The 23,206-nt window shown below is 40.4% G+C and overlaps 1 protein-coding gene across 2 annotated transcripts; it reads right to left on the reverse strand.

Annotated features, from left to right (window-relative positions):
- Positions 1-10,344: 10,344 nt before the first annotated feature.
- On the reverse strand, positions 10,345-23,206 carry LOC118657439 (cytochrome c oxidase assembly protein COX16 homolog, mitochondrial). 2 transcript variants are annotated; one of them, XM_036311470.1, is made up of 4 exons: positions 22,975-23,203; positions 19,443-19,514; positions 14,257-14,319; positions 10,345-10,693 (listed from the first exon to the last, which is right to left on the reverse strand). In XM_036311470.1, the coding sequence occupies exons 1-4, from the start codon at positions 23,041-23,043 to the stop codon at positions 10,577-10,579; spliced, it is 321 nt and encodes a 106-aa protein (XP_036167363.1). In that variant the 5' UTR covers positions 23,044-23,203; the 3' UTR covers positions 10,345-10,576. The 2 variants fall into 2 exon arrangements, with proteins under 2 accessions (XP_036167363.1, XP_036167367.1); XM_036311474.1 differs by lacking the exon at positions 19,443-19,514 and having other exon boundaries at positions 22,975-23,206.

A 23,206-nucleotide genomic window follows, 5' to 3' on the forward strand; every position in this document is an offset into this window, starting at 1 on the left:
CAGCCTCTGGCTATTTGTGGGATGGGGAGTTTACAAGCTTAATTTTTATTTTTATTTTTAAGTGCTACGAAAGGTTCGGTTGATCGGTAGCAAACAGCCTACTGTCTTGATATCATTGAATCGTTAATGCTAGTGCTTTTGCTGCCAATTAGTCTTCAAACTTTAGTCATTTATGAATATGTATTTACCACTCATTCAACAACCATCCAACACACCTGCTTGCAGGTCATTAGAAGGCTTGCAAAAGTCAGAGATTAAAAGATATATGATCCCTGCCCTAAAGAAGCCGGCAAGCTGATGGGCACATAAATGATGTGTGCCTAAAGTGCAGCAGTAGCTTAGGAAACCACATGGGTGGCTGGCCAGGGGGAATCAGAGAAAGCCTCACCTATCAAGTATTATTTGAGATAACAATAGTATAACAGTGCAGGTGATAGAGTAACATTGCCCGTGGTATCCCTGAAATCTTTCCATTTGCCTTTGCCTCTCTTTTGCCACTGAAACATATCTAGTTTATTTTCTTACCATCTTTCCATCTATTAAAGTAGTCCTTAAGCGGTCTCCACAGGAGAAATTCCTAATCTCCAATAACACACATGTCTACAGGACTATGGAGTCAAATATGGAAAGAAAAAAAAAAAGGAAAGAAACCATTGTAATTTGTAATTTTCAAGTCTTATCTTAGGCACGATTGAAAGTTACCTAAAAGATATAAATGAGCCAAACCGGTTTGGCTCAGTGGATAGAGCATCGGCCTGCAGACTGAAGGGTCCCAAGTTTGATTCCGGACAAGGGCATGTACCTTGGTTGCGGGCACATCCCCAGTAGGAGGTGTGCAGGAGGCAGCTGGTCGATGTTTCTCTCTCATCGATGTTTCTAACTCTCTATCCCTCTCCCTCCCTCTTTGTAAAAAATCAATAAAACATATGTTTTTAAGAAAAGATATAAATGATAATGGGAATCTCCGGCTTTTACAAACAATATTCATTCTGATTTTCTTAGCAAGGAATTTCAGGCCTTTTGTAATATAACAGACCTGGTTCCTGCTACTATGCCCTTTTCACTACAAACTCCATCCCAGAGGAGACACCATTCCCTGAGTGTTCTGACTAGCCTCAGAGTATAAATGTTCCCAGTATTCTTTCTTCAAAGGACTTATTTCCCTACTGTAACCCTTGTGCCTATCAGGAACCTAATCCCTAGCGTCCAGGTGTGTTTTTGTGCATTTTAGCATACGAGGCTGAAACCTGAATTTAAATCTAATATTTGTTAGTTGATTAAATCAAAGAGAGCTTACGTAAGCCCATTTCCAGCACAAAAATCAGTGCAAATCATGGTGAATCAGGATATCTAACCCTTTAATTTATCTTTGTTCATTTTACAGAAATAGGAGTTAAGCTTGGGTTAATTCCCATTCCCAGAAAAACAATATAATTTGGCTCAGCCATGGTAATATAACTCCTCACTTCAGGGATCACAGACTGAGCTGGAGCAGCCAAGTCTGCTCTGCTCACAGATATTGGGAGCAGGCAGCAAAGTCCTCCCTGTGAACCTTCAGACTCACTCTCCTTTAACTGACTCATCAAGTGCCAGGAATCTAGTCTCCAAAAGAGAAGAGCCCTTCCGTGCTGGTGCTCCTCTTCCTGTCCCCTCCCCCTGCCTCATCGTCTACCTGCTGCAGCAGCTCTGGGCTTTGGAAGAGACCTATACATAGAGATGGTAGGTGGTCTGGGGATGGCAATGCGAAATTAAACCAACACCTTTGAGGGTTTGGGGGGAACATTTGTGGTAACAGGTAAGAAAAGAATAAGTGGTTTCAGGACTTTGGTCTCTCTGGATATAGATTGGAATATGAAATGAAATATAGGTCCATCTAGGTACTAAAAATTTTAATGAGTTATTTCAAGATTATTTCACCAGCTACAAGCAGTTCAAAACTGATCCCCCTCTTTCCCAAGTTCTCATTCCTCATGAACAGAGGAGAGGAAGAAATGGGGCTTGGGATTTGGGAGTGGAGCCAGACGTGTTAGAAGGCAAAAGGTGGAAATGCTGGTTTTCTACCTATTGCATGTTCCAGGAAGAGCACACACAGCAGTGTCACAAGACAAGATGGCCTTCCTATGAAATCCATTCCCTCCTTGGGATCTGTGGTCTGACATAAATCTGGGACAGTCCCTAAGACAGTGATGGCGAACCTTTTGAGCTCGGCGTGTCAGCATTTTGAAAAACCCTAACTTAACTCTGGTGCCGTGTCACATATAGAAGTTTTTTTGATATTTGCAACCATAGTAAAACAAAGATTTATATTTTGATATTTATTTTATATATTTAAATGCCACTTAACAAAGAAAAATCAACCAAAAAAATGAGTTCACGTGTCACCTCTGACACGTGTGTCATAGGTTCGCCATCACTGCCCTAAGATCTCCTCTAGGTCCCAAACTCAGTGTTGTATGGCCGTAGCTCGCCCTCTGGTGGTGTCAAGCAGTGACTCCAAGGCTTTCTCACACCAAGATAATTTCTAATGGGAGCACCACAGACCAATGTCTCTTAACCTTTCAGTCCTCAAAGTCTAGTCTCCATTTATGATCTAGAGGAAATCAGAAATCCCATCTCAGAAACCTTTGTCCACTTTAATTCTATCATTTTGTAATGCTTCCAGCAGGTTAAACATTATTTAAGGGTCAAAAGGCAGAAAACCAACCAGAGAAAACTGTTCCACTGAATTATTTGAAGCAATGACTTACGACAATATTTACCATCTGTAAACCGATTATTTTCCATCTACTAGTCAATAATAATAATAGTTACCACTTTATCACCTATCTTTTCTTTGCCTAACTGACACAGACAACTACAAAATTCCAATTCACAGATGAGGTGACTGAAACTCAAGCAGGTTATGTAATTTGTGTAAAATTACACAGTTTGCAATCTGACAAACGGACAGAGCCAAGATTCCAATTCAGGCCTGTTAGTTTGCATGGTTTCCCACTGCACTTTGCTGTTCGCAGGAGGGATATATGAGATCACTTAGAGACATCTTTCCACATGGGATTAATTGCTATCGATTTAATAAATGGCTGGGCAATATTATTAAAGTACTATTTTAGATGTGACGTTTTGATAAGAACTTTTGTTGTCACTAATAATCTTTTTCTATTTAATAATGATAGCTATGCCAGTTACTGAGTGCTTTCTCTATGCCAGTTATTATTCTAAGAGCCTTCCATAACTAAATCACATTAACTCTACTATTATTATCTTTCCCATTTTCCACATGAGGAAACTGAGGCAGGAAGCAGCTAAATAATTTCCCCAAGATAATGCATACATATGCACTAAATATATGTATATTTAATTCACACAATGTAATGTTCCTCACTATGGTTGCTGTGATGGAAAGGAACTTATGTGCAGAGGATCTGGAGAGAGGCGCCGAGCTTTGCAGGAGCTGGGGAAAGCTGACTTGCTGTGCATATGAAAGTAATGAGTTAGGGGGAGAAAAGCATGCATTGGGAGTATATTGGTTAAGAGCAAGAGAAGATGAAGAAACAGAAAAATCAGGATCCATCAAGGCTGAGTCCTACATAGGAAAATGGCCAAGTGAGAAGAGGATGGGGTGCCCATGATGAACTTTGTAGGAAACATTTAGTAAGAGGATTTCCTAAGTTATTCATTATATGGTGTGCAGTGTAAACTGTGTCTTCTTTATGGAACTCTCAGTAAATTTTACATTGATTATTAATACTTTGTGTCAGGAAGCTGAATTTTCTTTAGGGTGGGGAAGTCAAAAACAATGATAACACTACCGATCAACTGCATTATAAACTGAAATGCTCCTATGGATTCTCAAAGACAAAAGGTATCAATGCATTAAATCAGCATATTAATTTCTCACCAGGAGCTTGGAAAGACCTTCCACAACAGGTCAGCTCAGAAAGCACTTTTGTGAGAAAGAAAAGACAGAAAAGATTGGGCAGGGTAATTAAAAGAAACATTCTCTGCCCTTGAGGTTGAGTCTTATCAAATCCTATTGCCACCCTTGTAAGTGAATACACCTATAAGTGCTGAACTCATTTATTAGTTATAATAGTTTTTAGTGGATTCCTTAGAATGTTCTACACATACAGGATCATGGCATCTACAAATAGAGGTCATTTTACTTGTTTCCAGTCTAGATGCTTATTTCCTTTTCCCCCTCCTAACTGACCTGGCTACAACCTCCAGTTCAACGTTGAATAGCAGACATTCTTGATGAGCACAGACATTCTTGTCTTACTCTGTATTCTTAGAGGAGAGCACTCATTTTTTTGCCTATGAAGTAGTTGTGAGCTAAGTTTTTTGTTATTGTTGTTGCACATGCCTTTAATCAGGTTGAAGATGTTTCTTTCTACTGGTTTATTGTTTTTATCATGAAGAGATGTCAAATTTTGTGATATTTTCCTGCATCTGGATATGATCATGTGGAGGTTTTTTTGTTGTTGTCATTTGGTCCTTAAGTCTATTGATATAGTGTATTACATAATTTTTGAATACTAAATCAATCTTGCATTCCTGAAATAAGTCTCACTTGATCATGCTGTATAATCCTTTCTATAAGTTACTGCATTTGATTTGCAAGTATTTTGTTGAGCATTTTTGTATTTACATTATTAAAAGATAGTGGTCACCTTAGCTGGTTTTGCTCAGCTGGTTTTGCTCAGTGGATAGAGTGTTGGCCTGCGTATTGAAGGGTCCCGGGTTTGATTCCGGCCAAGGGCACATGCCTGGATTATGGGCTCGATCCCCAGTGTGGGTGTATAGGAGGAAGCCAATCAATGATTCTCTATCATCACTGATGTTTCTATCTCTCCCTCTCCCTTACTCTCTGAAATCAATAAAAATTAAACAAAACAAACTGAAAAAAATATTTTAAAAATTAGGATATTGCTCAGTAACTCTGTGATGTCTTTACCTTGTGATGTTTTTGTATTAGAATAATACTAGCCTCATAGAATGAGCTGGGAAGTGTTCCATTCTCTTCTATTTTGGGGGGAAAGTTTGTGAAAAATTAGTACTAATTCTGCTTTTGAATATCTGGTAGAATTTGCCAACCAAGCCATCTGGGTCTGGGCTTTTCTTGTAGGTATGTTTTTTCTAAAATATTTTATTTCAGCCCTGACTGGTTTGGCTCAGTGGATAGAGCATCGGCCTAGGGCAGGGGTGGGCACTTTTTGACTCGAGGGCCACAATGGGTTCTTAAACTGGACCGGAGGGCCGGAACAAAAGCATGGATGGAGTGTTTGTGTGAACTAATATAAATTCAAAGTAAACATCATTACATAAAAGGGTACGGTCTTTTATTTCAATAGTTTTATTCATTTCAAACGGGCCGGATCCGGCCCATGGGCCGTAGTTTGCCCATGGCTGGCCTAGGGACTAAAGGGTCCCAGGTTTGATTCTGGTCAAGGGCATATACCTTGGTTGCCGGCATATCCCCAGTGGGGGATGTGCAGGAAGCAGCTGATCAATGTTTCTCTCTCATTGATGTTTCTAACTCTCTATCCCTCTCCCTTCCTCTCTGTAAAAAATCAATAAAATATATTTTAAAAATAAATAAATAAATATTTTATTTCAGAGAGGAAGGGAGAGGGAGTACAAGAAATATCAATGATGAGAGAGAAGCATTGACTGGCTGCCTCCTGCACGACCCCTACTGTGGATCAAGCCCGTAACCCAGGTATGTGCCCTGACCCGAGACCGGGAATCAAACAGTAACCTCCTGTTTCATAGGTTGATGCTCAAACCCTGAGCCACACTGGTCAGCTCTTGTGGGTATTTTTAAAATACTAATTCAATTCTCTACCTGTTATAGGTCTATTCAGATTTATATTCCTTATTTTTAATATATATTTTTTTATTTTAGAGAGGAAGGGAGAGGGAGAGATAGAAACATCAAGGATGAGAGAAAATCATTGATCGGCTGCCTCCTGCATGCCCCCGCCACTGGGGATCGAGCCAGCAACCGAGCATATACCCTGACCCGAGACCGGGAATCAAACGGTGAACTTCTGGTTCGTAGATCGATCTCAATCACTAAGCCATGCCAGCAGGGCTTATATTCTTTCTTAAGTCAGTTTTGGTAGTTTGTGTCTTTCCAGAAATTTATATAATCAAAATTATCTAATTTATTGGCCTATAATCGTTCAGAGCATTCCCTCATAGTTCTTTATTTCTCTAAGGTTGCTAGTAATGTCCCTCTTTCATTCCTGATTTTAATAAGGAGTATTCTTTTTTTATTTTGGTAAAACTAAAGGCTTGCCAATTTTATCAGTTTTGTTTTGTTTTTAAAAAAAAACAAAAAAAACTTTTGCCGAAACGGTTTGGCTCAGTGGATAGAGCGTCGGCCTGTGGACTGAAAGGTCCCAGGTTCGATTCCCGTCAAGGTCATGTACCTGGGTTGCGGGCACATCCCCAGTGGGAGATGTGGAGGCGGCTGATCGATGTTTCTCTCTCATCGATGTTTCTAACTCTCTCCCTTCCTCTCTGTAAAAAATCAATAAAATATATTTAAAAAAAAAAAAACTTTTGGTTTTATTGCTTCAAGTATTTTGCTCTTGTGTCATTTAGGTGCAAGTACATTAAATATTGCTCCGGTGGAGAATTGACTTCTTTATCCCTGACAGTTTCCTTGCTCTGAAGCCTGCTCTGACTAAAATTAAATATTTATTGCTCCCTTCCCCTCCCTTTTTTCTCCCTTCCTTCCTTCTCTTCCTTCTTTTCTTTCTTCAGTCATGTCTGCTCTATTGATGACCCCATCAAAGGCATTCTTCATTTCTGATAGCATTTTTAATTTCTAGAATTTCCTTTTTATTCTCAAAACTTCCATCTCTCTGCTTATATTTCCCAACTGTTGTTGCATAGTGCGTACTTTTTCCATTAGAGCTCTAAGCTCTATTCATCAGTGATTTTAAATTCTCAGTCTGATAATTCCAACATCCCTGCCATCTATGAATGATTCTAATGCTTGCTTTGTTTCAACAGTGCTTCTTCTTTTAGCATGCCTTGTCGTTTTTGTTGCTGAGTTGGACATGATACCTGCTGGACTTGAATGACATAGCACTAATGTGGAGGGAGAGGGGAACATTCTATGGTCTTATGATTAGGTCCCAGTCTTTTAGTGATCATGGGCCCCTGAGATGGACCTTTACAACTGCTTCTCAGTCCCCACTCCATTTAGGTGAGACAGGAAGGCTAGAGGGGGCTGGAGTTGGGTATTTCCCTTACCCCATTTGGTTAGGTTCTGGTAAAACCCAGTGTGACTTGGCTCTAGCGAAACAGTTTCCTTTGAGGCCAGGCTTTTGTTCAAGAGAACAGAATTCGGGGAGTGGGCATATTTCTGAAGACTACTTTCCCCTTCCAGCTGAAAACACAAGGACACTTTTCGCTGATAGTCACTGTGAGAAGCTGGTGGGTTCCAGGAAGCAAAACTCACAAAAGTGTACCCCCAGCCTGGTCCCTAGTAATGAGTTAATTACCCTTTAAATTATTCCCAGTGGTGGTTTCCCTTCCAGTAAAGTGTGATTTTCTGTATTTGCCTCAAGTGTTCAGAGTGGGGTTTTTTGTCTTGTGACCTCAGTTACTTCACGGACTAAAGAATAGTCATGGATTTTGTTTTTCAGCTTTTTTTCTCTGTTAGGATTGGAGTTATGATTTCCAAGGTTCCTATAATGTAGAACTGGAAACCAGAAATCTCCTATTTTGTTTTTTAAGAAACTGCCAAAACATTTTCCAGACTGGTTATACCATTTATCATACCAGCAATGTGTGAGATCTAGTTTCCCCACATCCTTGTCAGCATTTGGTATTGTTGGTTTTTGTAATCTTAGCTGTTCTAACAGATGTGTAGCTATTTATCACTGGAAGCTAAATTTGTATTTCCCCAATGGCTAGCAATGTCAAACATTCTTTTCATGAGTTTATTTGCCATCCATATATCTTCTTCAGTAAAATGTCTCTGTCTTTTGCCCATTTTCTAATTGGATTGTTTGCTTTCTTTTCAACTGTTTCATTTTCAGAGTTCTTTATATATATCCTAGATATGCATCTTTTGCCAGATATGTGGCTTACAATATTTCCTCATTCTGAATATTGGCTTTTCATCCTTCCAGCAGGGTTTCTGGAAAGCAAAAGTTTTTAATTTGATGAAGTGTCCAATTTTTCAAGTTTTTCTTTTATGAACTAAAATAATAACTTTATTTTTCCTAAAAGTTTTGCCGAAACCGGTTTGGCTCAGTGGATAGAGCGTCAGCCTGCGGACTGAAAGGTCCCAGGTTCAATTCCGGTCAAGGGCATGTACCTGGGTTGCGGGCACTTCCCCAGTGGGAAATGTGCAGGAGGCAGCTGATCGATGTTTCTCTCTCATCGATGTTTCTAACTCTCTATCTCTCTCCCTTCCTCTCTGTAAAAAATCAATAAAATATATTAAAAAAAATAAATAAAATAAATAAATAAATAAAAGTTTTATGTTTAAACTAGAGGCACAGTGCACAAATTCGTGCACAGGTGGGGTCCCTCGGCCTGGCGGGCAATCGGGGCTGATCAGGGCCATCTGGCCAGGGAGGGACCGAGAGAGGGCTCCAGGGCATGTCTGACCCTCTTGCCCAGTCCTGATCAGCCAGACCCTAGCAGCAAGCTAACCTACCAGTTGGAGCATCTGCCCCCTGGTGGTCAGTGTGTGTCATAGCAACTGGTCTAGCGGTCAATCAAACGGTTGACCAATCAGTCAGACACTTAGCAAATTACACTTTTATTATACTCAAGGCCCAGTGCACGAATTCGGGTGGGGTCCAGCCGGTCTGCTCTGATCGGGGCCAATTGGGCTGGGCCAGCCAGGGGGAGGGGATGCAGAAGGTTGGCCGACCAGCCCCGCCCCCAATCAGGGTGAGGGGAGCAAACTGAAAGTGGGGCTGGCCAGGGGGAGGGGCTGCGAGTGGTTGGCTAGCCGGCCCCGCCCCCTGGTCAAACTCCCAGTCAAACTCCCGGTCAAGGAGACAATTTGCATATTAGCCTTGATTATATAGAATAGGATTTAAATCTGATGCATTTGGAGTTAGTTTTTGTACAAGAAGTGAAGCTTAAGTAGAGGTTTAGTTTTGTTTTGTTTTTGCCTATGAAACTCAATTACTCCCTCAGATAATTAAGTGTTATAAGTCATCTCTACCACAAACTATTCACTAGGTAATCAGCTTGCTTTGCTTTTTGCTAACACTAACCCACTGAAAACAGGGATTTTTGTTGTTATTATTAATCCTCACCTGAGGATATTTTTCCATTGCTTTTTAGAGAGACTGGAAGGGAGAGAAGGAGAGTGGAGAGAGAGAAACATCGATGTGAGGGGGACACATTGATTGGTTGCCTCCTGCACACACCCCATCCAGGGCTGGGGATCGAACCTGCAACCCAGGTACATACCCTTGACCAGTAATTGAACCCACAACCCTTCAGTGTGCAGGCTGACACTAACCATTGAGCCACATCGACCAAGGCAGAAATGGGGATTTTTATTGGGGAAGAGGTGGGTGGATTTGAAATTTTTTTGGCAATTATGTAGGGAAACAAGGCTAACAAAAAGAAAACTGAGTACAAAAAAAACCCTAACTTTCCTCAATTCTACCCTTTGCCTAGTGTTTAGATCATAGCAAATGCTGACCCTGGCCAGGTAGCTCAGTTAGTTAGAGCATTTTCCCAACATGCCAAGGTTGTGGGTACAATCCCCATTCAGGGCACATACCAGAAGCAACTAATGAATGCATAAATAATTGGAACAACAAATCCATGTTTTTCTGTCTTTCTCCCTCTCTCCTGTCCCGCCCTCCCCCCCCATCAATAAAAAATAAAATTAAAATAAAGTAGATCATAGCAAACACCAAGTTAAAAAAAACTATAATAATTTGCATGTAATCATGTTAAGGCATACCTTATATCAGTGTTTCTCAAACTATAGTCATCTGTGGATTATCTGAACAAATTTGCCATACTGCATATAATATGCAATACTTCATGACTTCTGCTTTAACCAGGAACAATATAATTGTATTAACACGTATTGATGGTATCAGTACAATCATTAAGTGATGCTTGGGAGACTGATTAAGCACACCATGTAAGGTACTAGAAATAAAAACAAGATTCTTATCAATATTACTTTCCTACATAGGTTTAACATATGGTATTACTATGAGAATTTAGATCCAGACCTACTGTTCTCATAAGGAATAAAATTGAAGTATCAAAATATTGCCCCAGTGACTGGTGGAAAAGAAATATGGGTATGTATTAGGTAGTGGAAAAAAATGAGAGTTTTTAAGTAGCAATGTTCACATTTTTATTGAGTGCTATAAAATATACGTTTGCAAATGGCAGAGTTGGGAAGCAAAAACTTGAACCTGATTTTTTAATCATAATTATCTGTAACTGAATTACTCACAACCAGGCTTCTGCAGATCTGGAATTTTCTTTCCACCAGATAGGAGTAGGTAGTGCAAATTCAGTTGATAACATTAAAAAAAAAAAAAAAAAAGACTCAGCATAGTCAAGCTGTCTTAGTCTTCAGGATTTCTGGATTTCGTCCTTGGAGGAGGTCAGGATCTTCCCAAGGCCTGGGTCCTCGAATATTCTTCCAGTCATCAAAAGCAGAATCCTTTATTTTCTACGGAGCCACAAAAATTAAAGTATATAAGAGTCCTATGGCTTTGATTAGGACATCACTGAATGAATGAATGAATGAATGAATGATGAATGATGAATGAATAAATAAGTGAATGGAAAGAATCCAATAGGCCCTCAATTATAATGTTAGCAACAATAACAAAAAAACATTGCATATCAAGCATAATAACTAAAGAAGTAACATATTTCTTAGGAGTTGGAATTTTTCTTACTTGCTATTTACGTAAATGCCTATCTTTTCCTCCATCAGAATAAATTATTCTATTAAATTGAAAAAGAAAGAATGCACATACTTTATTTTTGAAAGCACAGAGAAAGGGAAGAAGCTAGGAAAACAAAAGTCTGACTGTGAAGGCTGGTCCAGCATAATAATGACTAGCACGGGTTAGCCTGAGTGATAGTAGTAATGAGAGAAAAAGAACAAAGGTGGAGAACCTGAAGTCTGCTGGAAGGAAAAAAACAGACCAAGATGATTTGTCCGGCACCTGAGAAATGAGCATGGGTTTAAGAATGAAAAGACATTCTTATAGCTGCCATGAGCAAAGCTCTTTCAGGTAATAAAAACTAGTCAACTACAGTTGGATCACTGTACCTTCAGTTACTGTGAAGTGTCTCCCAGGAATAAAGGTAGGATAAAAGGGAAGAACATGAGTGTTTTTTTCACCTTCCTGCAGTAACTTTCATTCATCTGCTTTCATTGTTCTGGAATAATTTAGTGAATTAAATAGAAAAAGAGGCTCAAAGAACACAGAACACCTTATGTCCAGAGACAAGGAATAATATGCATTTACCTTGACAATTGAATTCTAAGCTTTATTCTTTTACTAATGAGCTGTATAACCTTGGGCTATCTAGACACTAATTCCCTCATAAGTAATAATAAAAAGGTTGGACCAAATGATCTACATGGTTTCTTCAATTATCAAATTCTACGGTTTCTAAAAGAACTAAAATCTACTCCGAGACAAACCCTCCACAGCATCACTACTGACTTAGTGCTTATATATTGAGAAGTAGCAAGTTAGAGGTTTTAACAAAATAAGAGGGAAGTAGTGAATGAAATCATTCTCTAAATTTCACTTATGGTTTCATCAGGAGTTTATATTAAATATAGATAGATAGATAGATAGATAGATAGATAGATAGATGATAGATAAGCAAACTTTTATTAATTTAATGTGCAAGAAAAAAGTAAATTTTCAAGTATAGTTATAAAATGATCCATTTATAAAAAGGTTTTAAGAAAGGATAATGGTTTTCACCCAGATAACATGAAACACACATGCTCAAGATAATTTAAGAATAATTCTTAGATGGGATGCAAAGTTGACAGAACAACTTCATGTAAAAGTGCTCTAGTCTTCAGAGATCTTTGGAGAATAAAAGATTTCCTATAGGATTCTGCAATACCACAGCATTACTGATTCTGCAAAACACGCAGGCACTGAAGTCTAGGCTGTACATGTCTGAGCAAGATCACCTAAGGCTCACTAGTTAACAGCCACGTGCTATAGAACTGACTGGGGACCAGAGTCAAGAAGTGCTGAGGAAACGCTGTGTCAATATTGGATTTTCAGCCCTGTCCAAGTGGACTTAATACCTAGTTGCTACCTTGACATCCAGTTGAGACCCCCAAAAGGCTGCTCTTTAGGAGTAAGAATTATGCCAAGAGGAAAACCTACTTTAGACTCACCCAACAAAGCCTGAAACTAAGTAAGCTCTGACCTTCGGGGAGACAATTTGGAGAATGAGACCTACAAAGACGAGTTTAGGAAACACCAAAGCTTTTCCACAGTTTCTCCCTTACAAAGCATAAACTAAGTTCAAAATGATCAGCCAATAATTAAACTGCCTGCTACAAATTTCTTCAATGTATTATTCACAATGTCCACCTTTCAATAAACAATGTCCAAACACACAAAGAAATGGAAAAATACAGGGGTGGACAAAAGTAGGTTTATATAGTACAGATAAATAGTACAATAATACATAAATAATATTAGAAGAATAAACTGTGTTTCACATACTTGCAACTGCAAACCTATTTTTGCCTACCCTTGTATAATCCAGCCAAAAAAATGAACAAACTAAAAGAGATAGAGAACATCCTCCCTCACATTCTATAATACAATGTGTTACTTATTAAATTCTTTGATTTTTGCTAATAAAATGGGTAGAAAGTGATGCCTCATTATAATTTTAACTAACATTCCTATTATAAGTTGAGCACCTCTTCATATATTTAAGAAATATATTTATTTCCCTTCCTCTGAATCTATTTTTTTATATATTTTTATTGATTTCAGAAAGGAAAGGAGAGGGATAAAGATAGAAATATCAATGATTACAGAGAATCCTTGATCGGCTGCCTCCTGCACACTCCCTACTGGGGATCAAGCCCACAAGCCAGGCAGATGTCCTGACCGGGAATAGAACCGCTGACCTCCTGGTTCATAGGCTGACACTCAACCACTGAGCAACACCGGCCAGGCTCCTCTGAACTCTTTACATGCTTTGCCCATGTTCCCACTGACCAACTGAATGGCTGAACTTTTCCACATTGACCTGCAGATGTTCTTCATATTTCAATAAGTTAATTCATCATAGGATAAATAATATTTTTAGGATTTCTCACTTAACTAGTGACTTTATATACATTATTTGTTTTTAGGCTGAAGTTTTAAATTTTTAAGTATGAACTAACTCATCATCTTTGCTTTTAAAGCTTCTGGGTTTGGTATCACATTATTTTAAATAGGCTTTTCTGATTCAAGACCACAAAAAAGAATATTCATTTTTTTCCTCCTAGTACCTTTAGCATTTTGTTCTTTTATTATTTTTCTGTTAATCCTCACCTAAAGATATTTTTTCCATTGATTTTTAGAGAGAATGGAAGGGAGGGAGGAAAGGAAAGAGAGAGAGAAACATGGATGTGAGAGAGAGACATCAATTGGTTGCCTTCTGCACGCACCCTGACAGGAGCGGGGGATCGAACCTGCAACCCAGGTACATAGCCTTAACCGGGAATCAAACCCATGACCTTCAGTGCTTGGCCAAAACTCTAACCACTGAGTAACACCACCCAGGGCTTATTTTTAAATACTTGATCCATCTAAAATTTATTCATTTATAGTATATGAAATATAGATCCATCTTTGTTTTCTTTTCAAATGACTACACAGTTGTCCCAATACCATATACTTAAGATAAAAAATTTTTTCCTGGCTGATTGGCTCAGTGGTTGAGCATCGGCCTATGAACCAGGAGGTCACAGTTGGATTGCCGTCAGGGCACATCCCTGGCTTGTGAGCTTGATCCCCAGTGGGGGCCATGCAGGAGCAACCTATCAATGATTCTGTCTCATGACTAATGTTTCTATCTCTCTCTCCCTCTCCTTTCCTCTCTGAAATCAATAAAAATAAATTTTTTTAAAAAGATAAACAATTTTTTCTGCACTGCTAATAATTTAAGTTTACCTTAAGGCAGACAGAACCAGTCACTAACAAAGAAGATTATTAAAGAAAGACTATATTAACACTGTACCTCATACTCTGATTCCAGTGACACTTGATTCATTTTCAGTTTTTTTTCTAATTCAGGATCAATCTGTAAAAAAGAAAGACGAGCCATATGTTAAGTCTATAGAATTAATTTTTAATTTGAAGTTATATAAGGGACGTCTAGGATGGCATGGCAGATTACAAACACATGGCAAAATCTCCACCATCCATCCATCCAGTCGCATAACAGTAACGATGTAGTAGTACCACTACCACTACTAACAGCAGCTAATACTTACTGAGTACTTGTTATGTGCCAAGCATTTTGGCACATACAATATTATCTCTTTTAATCCTCACAAAAACCTTAGATAAGTATTATTGTTATGATCACAAGTAAGGATAATAGGACACAGGGAGTTTGAATAATTTGTCAGAGGCAGAACTTGACTCTGAACCTTGGCCCTCTGCCTCCAGAGGTCCATGCTATTAACCACCACCCTAAATTATTACTTAGAAATGTTATAAAAATACTAATAAATAGAATGCTGCTCTTAAAAACAAAACAGAACACCTTACATGTGCTGTAAACAAATAAGTATCTGTGAAAAAATTAGACAGGATTCCACAGTAGTAAATAGGAGTTGATGCCATATTACCTGTGTATGGCAAAATCTTTGGGATAGCTGAATGTTACTGAACACAGCTTAAGATCAATTAGTACTAGAAATACAACCTGAGGATTACACTAGACTTCGAAGAATTTAATTATTTCCCCATCACAGCAGGATCGAAATCAGCCATTCAAAGCAATTTAAACACAGAACCAGGAAGAAACTTTAGTAGTTTGGGGGGCCCATGGGTTTACCACTTCTTCAATGGCAAGACTCAAATGGCTTGTCAGTTGACTAAAATATTCCATCCTGTGAGGACAGGCTTGGTAGGATGAGGGTTTCTGGAAGCATACAGAGGTTTAGTCTAGTCATCAAGGGTTGTGTTCCCATATGTTTTTTAAAATATATTTTTATTATTGATTTCAGAGAGGAAGGGAGAGGGAGCGATAGAAGCATCAGTGATGAGAGAGAATCATTGAGCGGTTGCCTCCTGGGGATCAAATCCGCAACCCAGGCATGTGTTCTGACCAGGAATAGAACCGTGACCTCCTGGTTCATAGGTCAACGCTCAACCATTGAGCCATGCTAGCCCAGCTAGCTTTCTTTTTCAGTGATGTCTGGATCATACTGGCATTGGTTATTATTATTTTTCTCATTTCCATTATCTGAATCTTAGAAAACCTGGTCACAGTATTTATAATGTTAAAAATTAAACTAGCACTTTTTTCTTACAAAGTACAACAAACAAAGCCAAAAAAAAAAAAAAAAAGAGACTGGTAATGCTCAGGATTACAACACACTCAGCTGCACACTTATATCATATTACTTGGCGTGATGCAACAATGGATGATCTATTATTGTGAATCCATGCTTGTCAGCATTAGGAGTCAGGAGATAAAAGAGCAATGGCCACTAAGGAAGGCAGATAAACTATGTCATATCTATTTCACAATAAAAACTGACAGCTATTGCTTTCAGCTTATTTTCTTAGCCCATCTCACGGTTTATATTTTTTCTTTTCCAATTAACCATTTGCCTGCCATAAGCGTCTATAGACCAACTTTAAAATCATTTTTCGTGAAAATTTTCAACTGAAAATATTCAAGACCACCCAAATTGTAATATATTTATTTTTATAATATTCATTGCAAATTGATTTTTTTTAATTAAATTCAAAATATCATGGTGTGTGGGAATGGTTTCCGTTTTGGACATGTCGCAGTTAACTGGTTAAAACAATTTCTTTTTAATTATAGTTTACACACCTATTGGTTTCTGCTTTACAACACAGTGATTCCAACATTATATACCTTTCAAAGTGATCACCGCAATAAGTCTAGTAACTATCTGTCACCATACATAGTTACTACGATGTTATGATCTCATGGCTAGATGGGCCAAGACATTCTGAAGTTGTAGAAAACTCTGTTCCCTGTGCTGTACATCACATCCGGGTGTCCTCTCATTGCTTCTTTTCTTCCCTTTCAACCTTCTATACACACATCACTGAAAAGCAGGAACTTTTATGTCCTGGGATGCTGGACTTTCAGTCCTAAAATCAGGACAGTTCCAGGCAAACTAACATGGCTGATTACCCTGAAGCAATACCATCTTTATCTATCCATCCCCAATTTCTCTACTGAACTTATCCTCTCTTGCTTCATCTCAACCACATATGTCCTCTCAACCCCACTTTTTACCCCCCTTGACTTTAACCTCAGCAAACTCGCCCTCTTGACTCCCCCTTGATCTCAACCCTTGTAGCACCTGTCAATCTCAACCAATCTTATCCTCTCAAATTTAGTCCACCTCATCCTCTCTACCCTGTTTGAACACAACCTCACCCAAACTATGACTCCTGACTTCACCTCAGTTTAACTTCTCAACATCAACCTCTCAATCTCAGTAGGTCTTGCCCTCTGATCCTTCTCACCTGAACTCTGTCCTCTCCCCCTCCTTCCAGACCTTGACCAACCGTACTTCCCATCCTGTTCTCTTGTTGTTCTCTTAACTTCAACCAACCTTTTTCTCTCAACTGTACCTAACTTTGTTCTCTTTACTTTAACCTTATCTTCTAGACCCCATTATCCCAATCTCCCTCATTCTCTTTCCTTAACTAAGTGATTACCACCGCCATTTATCCAATCCTCATAACCAAAACCTCAAGTCATCTGAGATTTATTGATATTTTTATATTATGTACATCAATCACATCAGTCACTAAATACTATCAATTTGTTGCTAAACTTTTTTCTGGAACCCGTTTATATCTCTCTATCTTCACTGCACATGTTTTATTTCAGGTTCCATTACTGTTCATCTATACTACTGCCAAAGCAACTTCACCTCCGGTTGAAATAATCTCTTCCCTCCATCTTGCTCCCCCAAACACCATCATCCATCCTGTCCTCTTCTTACAGGAGAGATATTTCTAAGATGAAAATCTGACCATATGCCTAATACTCCCTCCCCTCTGTGTTATAGAACAATAATCATTTCCACCATTTAGCTCTTACTCATTCTCAAAACTTTAATTCAAAGGTTGATACCTCTAGGAAACCTTCTTGAATACCCTTCACAAGTCTAAACTGAAGTTCTAGTAATGTTTTATGAAAAATTCTAATAGAGCATTTTTCTGAGCATATATATATATAGATAGATAGATAGATAGATAGATAGATATAGATATACACATATATATGCCTAGTATGCTAATTATCCCTCTAACCGTTCGACCAGTTGCTATGATGCGCACTGACCACCAGGGGGCAGACGCTCCAACCAGTAGGTTAGATTGCTGCTGGGGTCCGGCTGATCGGGATTGGGCGAGACAGGCCGGACATGCCCTGGAGTCCTCCCGCGGTCCCTCCCTGGCCGACCAACCGCCTGCATTCCCTCCCCAGCTGCCCGGCCCAATCACCCCGATCAAGACTGGGCCAGACAGGCTGAACACACCCTGGAGCCCCCCCACGGTCCCTCCCTGGCCCCGATCATGGACCAGTGGGGTCCCTCGGCCTGGCCTGCGCCCTCTCACAATCTGGGACCCCTCGGGGGATGTCGGTTTCAGCCTGATCCCCGCAGGCCAGGCCGAGGGACCCCACTGGTGCACAAACCCACACACCAGGCCTCTAGTTGTTATATGTTTGGGTACATATTTATATTTAGATGTCTTCCAATCTTGATTATGCTATAAGCTTTGTAAGAACCAGTTTCTTAAATCTTTATCTATAGGATCTAACACATAATAATATGACAAATATTCAATTATTTTTCAAATATGTACATGACTGCCCTAGCCAATGTTGCTAAGTGTTTATAGCGTCGGCCCAAGCACAGAAGGGCTATGGATTCAATCCCCAGCCCTGGTCAGGGCATGTTCAGGAGGCAACCACTGGATATGTCTCTCTCATATTGATGTTTCTCTCTCTCTCTCTCTCTCTCTCTCTCTCTCTCTCTCTCTCTCTCTCTCTTTCTCTCTCCCCTCTCTCTCCCTCCTTCCTCTCTCTCTAAAAAATCAATGGGGAAAAAATATATATATATCCTCAGGTGAGAATTAACAACAACAAAAAATGTACATGTCATTCCACTTCCAAAAGTCAGATTATTATAACTTTCATCTTAAAGCAAAAGGGGGGAAAAATTCCTCAATAAAATAATGGGGAATGCTAATAGAAACTTTTTAATTTAGTTGATGATAATCGCTCTATTCCCTTACAGAAACCATTGTACCATATTCTTTTAAAATGAATGTAATATTTATTCAAAACCTATTGTCTTTAAGATTAGCTAGAGTTGGTGTTTCTCTTAAACCATAAAATTAACTGAGAACATTGAATACTCTTTATTTTTGCACCCCTATTACTGAGGTCTGCTAATGAAATATATATATTACTTGGAAAAAAACCTCCAATATCAGATGTGTGTCACAAACAAAAACTACGTACTTATCAATCAACCAGAGTTCTTATGTAACACTTGGCTTAAATTTGACAGTAACTGTGTAATCACAGAGGGTGAGAATACTAGCTCTACCCCCAACAGCCACATGACCTTAAACAAGTTACTTAAGCTCTCTGAGCTTCAGTGTCCTCACCTGTAAAATAAAAACCATATACATATGAACCAATACAGTCCTTTCACAAAGGCCTACCTATAAAAAGATAGGTATAACTAACTATTTATTATGAAAAATACTTTTTTTAGTATTAGTTACTAATGATGCATAACAATATAATGTATAAAATTACTGGTATTAATATGAAATATCTAATTTATAACTAAAGTAATAAAATGGAGTGAAATTGTTGTTCCATGTTCTTTAGTCCCTTCTAAATCCTTAAAACAACTATATCAGAGCACGTTGTGGCAGAAAGCTAACAACACTGCAAATTTTCTAGTGAATGAGGAGAAAAATTAGTATATTCTTCACATTTCATGATTCATTTCCAAGTGATTATTAATATTATTTTAAAGAATAAGCAAGAGCCCAATCATTATATATCAGTCTTGAACAGCTAGATAAAACTCAGACTGCTTAGTACACTGAGTATACACATCTCCTAAACAAGTACGTACATATACACAGACACATGTCAATCCCAAATACAGTTCTTACTTTAATCTTCACAGCATCATAACGGATTTGTGAAAACTCACGAAGACCAAAAGAACCTCCAACAACCAACAACTGAAACAAAGAAAGGAAACAATTAAACAAAATAGATGGGCAGAATTCAGTCTACCCCTATAGATTATTTTTCCAGATGCTTTATGTACTGTCACTGGGAAACATTTTAGCATATTACCAAATACCAAAATCAGTACCCCATACCTGTACAGTACTTAACCTTATGGTTTAAATAATATCATCATAAGCACTATTAGTTGATCCTCACGAAAGACCTATGAACTAAAGAAAAAAATCCATGTAATAAATGACTTGTTCATTATCATAATGGATAACGCCAGGAATAAAATTCTGGCCTCGTTTCTTCAGGACCAATGGGAGAGCATTTTCTCCATCACCTTACCAAGTGACAAGAGTCCCATGAAATATGCCATACTTCTCAGTATGTGGTCAATCTCAAAAGAGCCCTCAAATTGTCCTTGCTGCTTTATCATCTCCTCCAATAACCTAATGAGCTTTAATTCCTCATCTTAAAGCTGCAAAAGTATAACAATCTGGAAAAATATTAAATTTAATCTCTACCTTTCTTTTTATATCAATACTAGTGTCCTGGTACACGGATTCGTGCACATTGAAAGGAAATTAATTAAAAGAAATATTTTAATATCACTGTTCAGCCTTTCTCTATAATAGAAGTGTCAACCAAATTCACAATCGACAATGACAGATTGAAACACACATGAGTGACTGGCGCCAGTGAGAGTTTTATATGTATCGCGCATGCGGAAGTCAACTTAGCCTTTCATATATAGAGAATAAACTTGCTTAATTAGACCTGCTTTCTGATTTAGCTAAACTTTTTCCAGCCCAGTGAAGCACCCCAACTTCTCTTCAGGTATGTCAGCAACACAGCAGTAAATATCAACACGAAGCACATTATTATCGTAGATCACGCAGGGAGAACAAAGGGTAAATATTTAACTGCAGCAGTGTTTGACTCTATTCTGTGCAGTGAGAAAACCTGAAGTCATTTTCAAGGTCCACCATTTCTTACTTCTTTTCGGTCGGGTCAAGTTTCTGAACTTTCTAAATCTCCATTTTCCGGCTAATGAAAAGAAAATAGGATTCCATCGAGTCTCCTATCTACCTACTCCAGGATTTCTGTGATGAGGATCAAATGAGATGAGGCAGGGGAAAACGCTTCACAGACATTTGGTTATAGTGTAAAATGTTTGCACCTGGCTATAAAGCAAGTCCTGTTCCTGGGCTGAAGAAACTCTGAGGCTAGTCACTAGGGACAGGAAGCTGGGTGTTGCTATGTGATGTCATTACCCGGCGCCCACAGCAACCATTTTGGACTGGACTGGGCTGGGCTGGGGGCCGCATTTTGCACCATGGGGTCTTGTCAGCATTGGCTGCGATTTGGTGGGGTGTCGCTCTGGGGTGGTGGCAGAGCCTGTGTCCTACTTGGGGGAAGCTGAGAGTTGATTTGTTGGTGCCAGGTCTGGTGTGCTGTTTATTTTTAAATGGCCAGTGCAGCCCTAACTGGTTTGGCTCAGAGGATAGAGTCAGCCTGCGGACTGAAAGGTCCCATGTTTGATTCCAGCCAAGGGCATGTACCTTGGTTGCCGGCACATCCCCAGTAGGACGTGTGCAGGAGGCAGCTAATTGATGTTTCTCTCTCATTGATGTTTCTAACTCTCTTTCCCTCTCCCTTCCTCTCTGTAAGAAATCAATAAAATATATTTAAAAAATAAATGGCCAGTGTGCATCATGGCAGCTCCTGTGTTGAGCATCTGCCCCCTAGTGGTCAGTACACATCACAGTTACTGGTCAGAGGGAAGGATGGACACTTAGCCTTTTATATATATAGATATTATTACCAACTACAGAAATACAAAAAGATATGAAACATCATGACATATAAAAAGTTATAATTTTGAAACTGGAATACCAACAAAACCCTGAGACCATGAGTTTCAAAACCCAATAAATCTGGCCACATAAAAATTTAAAACATCTATCCCGACAAATACATGAAATTAAAACAACACAGCCCTAGCCAGTTTGGCTCAGTGGATAGAGCGTCAGCCCGAGGACTGAAGGGTCCTGAGGACGGAAGGGTCCCGGGTTTGGTTTGGGTTCAGTTCTGGTCCAGTTCTGGTCAAGGGCACGTACCTGGGTTGCAGGCTCGATCCCTAGCCCTGGTCAGGGCACATGCAGGAGGCAGCCAATAGGTGTGAGTCTCTCGTATCGATGTTTCTCTCACTCTGTTTCTACCCTCCCACTCTAAAAATCAACGGAAATATATCCTCGGGCGAGGATTAACAAAAATAAAACAACGTAAGTCAAAAGACAACAAATCAGCTATACATCGGTTCTATATAACCAGTTAATATTTGCAGTGTCAATATGTGAGAATTTTTTGTAAAGCGAAATACTTTCTCTCTCTTCGTTTCAGTGTAAAGACACACGCCTGGTTTCCCTACCTCCCCGCCGCTTCCTCCTATTCGCTCCTCCCCTTCACCATCCTCACACCTTCCACCTACCCGGGACCAACACCAAGACCCTGGTGATGTCTCCCGGGTCCACGGGTTTAAACAGCCTCTGACCTAACAACCTGCAGATGTCCATTTTCAGTGGGAAATACCCCCCGACGGAAGACCTGCCTTCCTATCGGGCATCTCCACTTCCCAGTCTACCGGGTATATGCACATCAGCATTTTCTTTTAAGCCTCTTGATTTTTACCCCAACACTCTCTCTGCCCCAACCTGCCCCTGACCAACCTTTCCTGTCCCGGAGAAGGGCAACTGCTTTCATCCAATGCTCAGGCCAACTTCTTCGGAGTCACCCTTCGCTCCTCTCATTCCTTTCTCAAATCAATCCATCCTGCGTTGTCACCTCCCCTTTTCAGTGTCTCGGATCTGACCATTTCTGACGACATCCCCCCCTAACCCTGTGCTCCCGGCCACCATCCCATCCCCTCCCTCCTGGACCACGGGAGTCACCGGACCAGGTCCCGGGGTCCAGGCGGGAGCTAGAAACTCGGGCTTTGCTGAGTTCACTATAAACACACGGCGCCCTGTGCGGGCTGCGGCGATGCGGCCGGCGCCAACCTGGGAGGCGTAAGCCGGCGCACCCGGCGGCCAGGACACGGGGGTGCCCGGAACTGGGCGGTACCTGCAGTCAATCCTCCAGTTCCGGCGACCCCGTGCATCGCCGAGCTGCGGAGGCGAGGGGCGGGGGCGGTTCGGCAATCGTCCAGATTTGGATTAAAATCCGATCCTCACGTCGCTCTCTGACGCACCAGGGAAGGAAGGGGGGCGCGGGGGGCCGAGGTGCCATTACCAGTCGGAGAGGACGCGCACCGGGCTGCCTAAAGGCTCCAGCCCACCGCCAGCCCTGCCCCAGCCCAGGTCCAGGCCCCCGCCGCTCCCATCAGACTTCCCGCTGCCTCCATCCAAACTTGAGGCCCCTCCCCTTCCACCATCTCGCCCCACTTTCTCCTTCGGGACTCACCAACATGGGCACCCCGTAGCGAAGGGTCTTGTTCTTGCGCAAGGCGCGCGTTACCGCGTGTGTGAACATGACGGGACTCTCCGACCCGCGTGGACACCCGGCCAAGCAGGCCCGGCGCGGCCCCGCGGCCTCGCGAGTCTCAGGGGCTCAGCCTCCCTCCCTCCCAGACCAGGCGTCCCAGGCTCATCACCTTCCCTCGCCCTCCGGGCTGGGTCCGCCCCCGTGGGGCTTC

The sequence above is a fragment of the Myotis myotis genome, unplaced genomic scaffold (assembly GCF_014108235.1).
Source record: "Myotis myotis isolate mMyoMyo1 unplaced genomic scaffold, mMyoMyo1.p scaffold_m19_p_1, whole genome shotgun sequence".
In the NCBI taxonomy this organism is placed as follows: domain Eukaryota; kingdom Metazoa; phylum Chordata; class Mammalia; order Chiroptera; family Vespertilionidae; genus Myotis; species Myotis myotis.

What these genes read in the sequence shown, in the direction of transcription:
- LOC118657439 (XM_036311470.1), bottom strand. Translation starts at nt 23,043, where the DNA reads ATGTTCACACACGCGGTAACGCGCGCCTTGCGCAAGAACAAGACCCTT. An exon ending in GCTACGGGGTGCCCATGTTG is followed by an intron (nt 19,515 to 22,974) that starts GTGAGTCCCGAA and finishes TCTTTGTTTCAG; the next exon opens with TTGTTGGTTGTTGGAGGTTC. An exon ending in CACTGGAATCAGAGTATGAG is followed by an intron (nt 10,694 to 14,256) that starts GTACAGTGTTAA and finishes GTGGCTCCGTAG; the next exon opens with AAAATAAAGGATTCTGCTTT.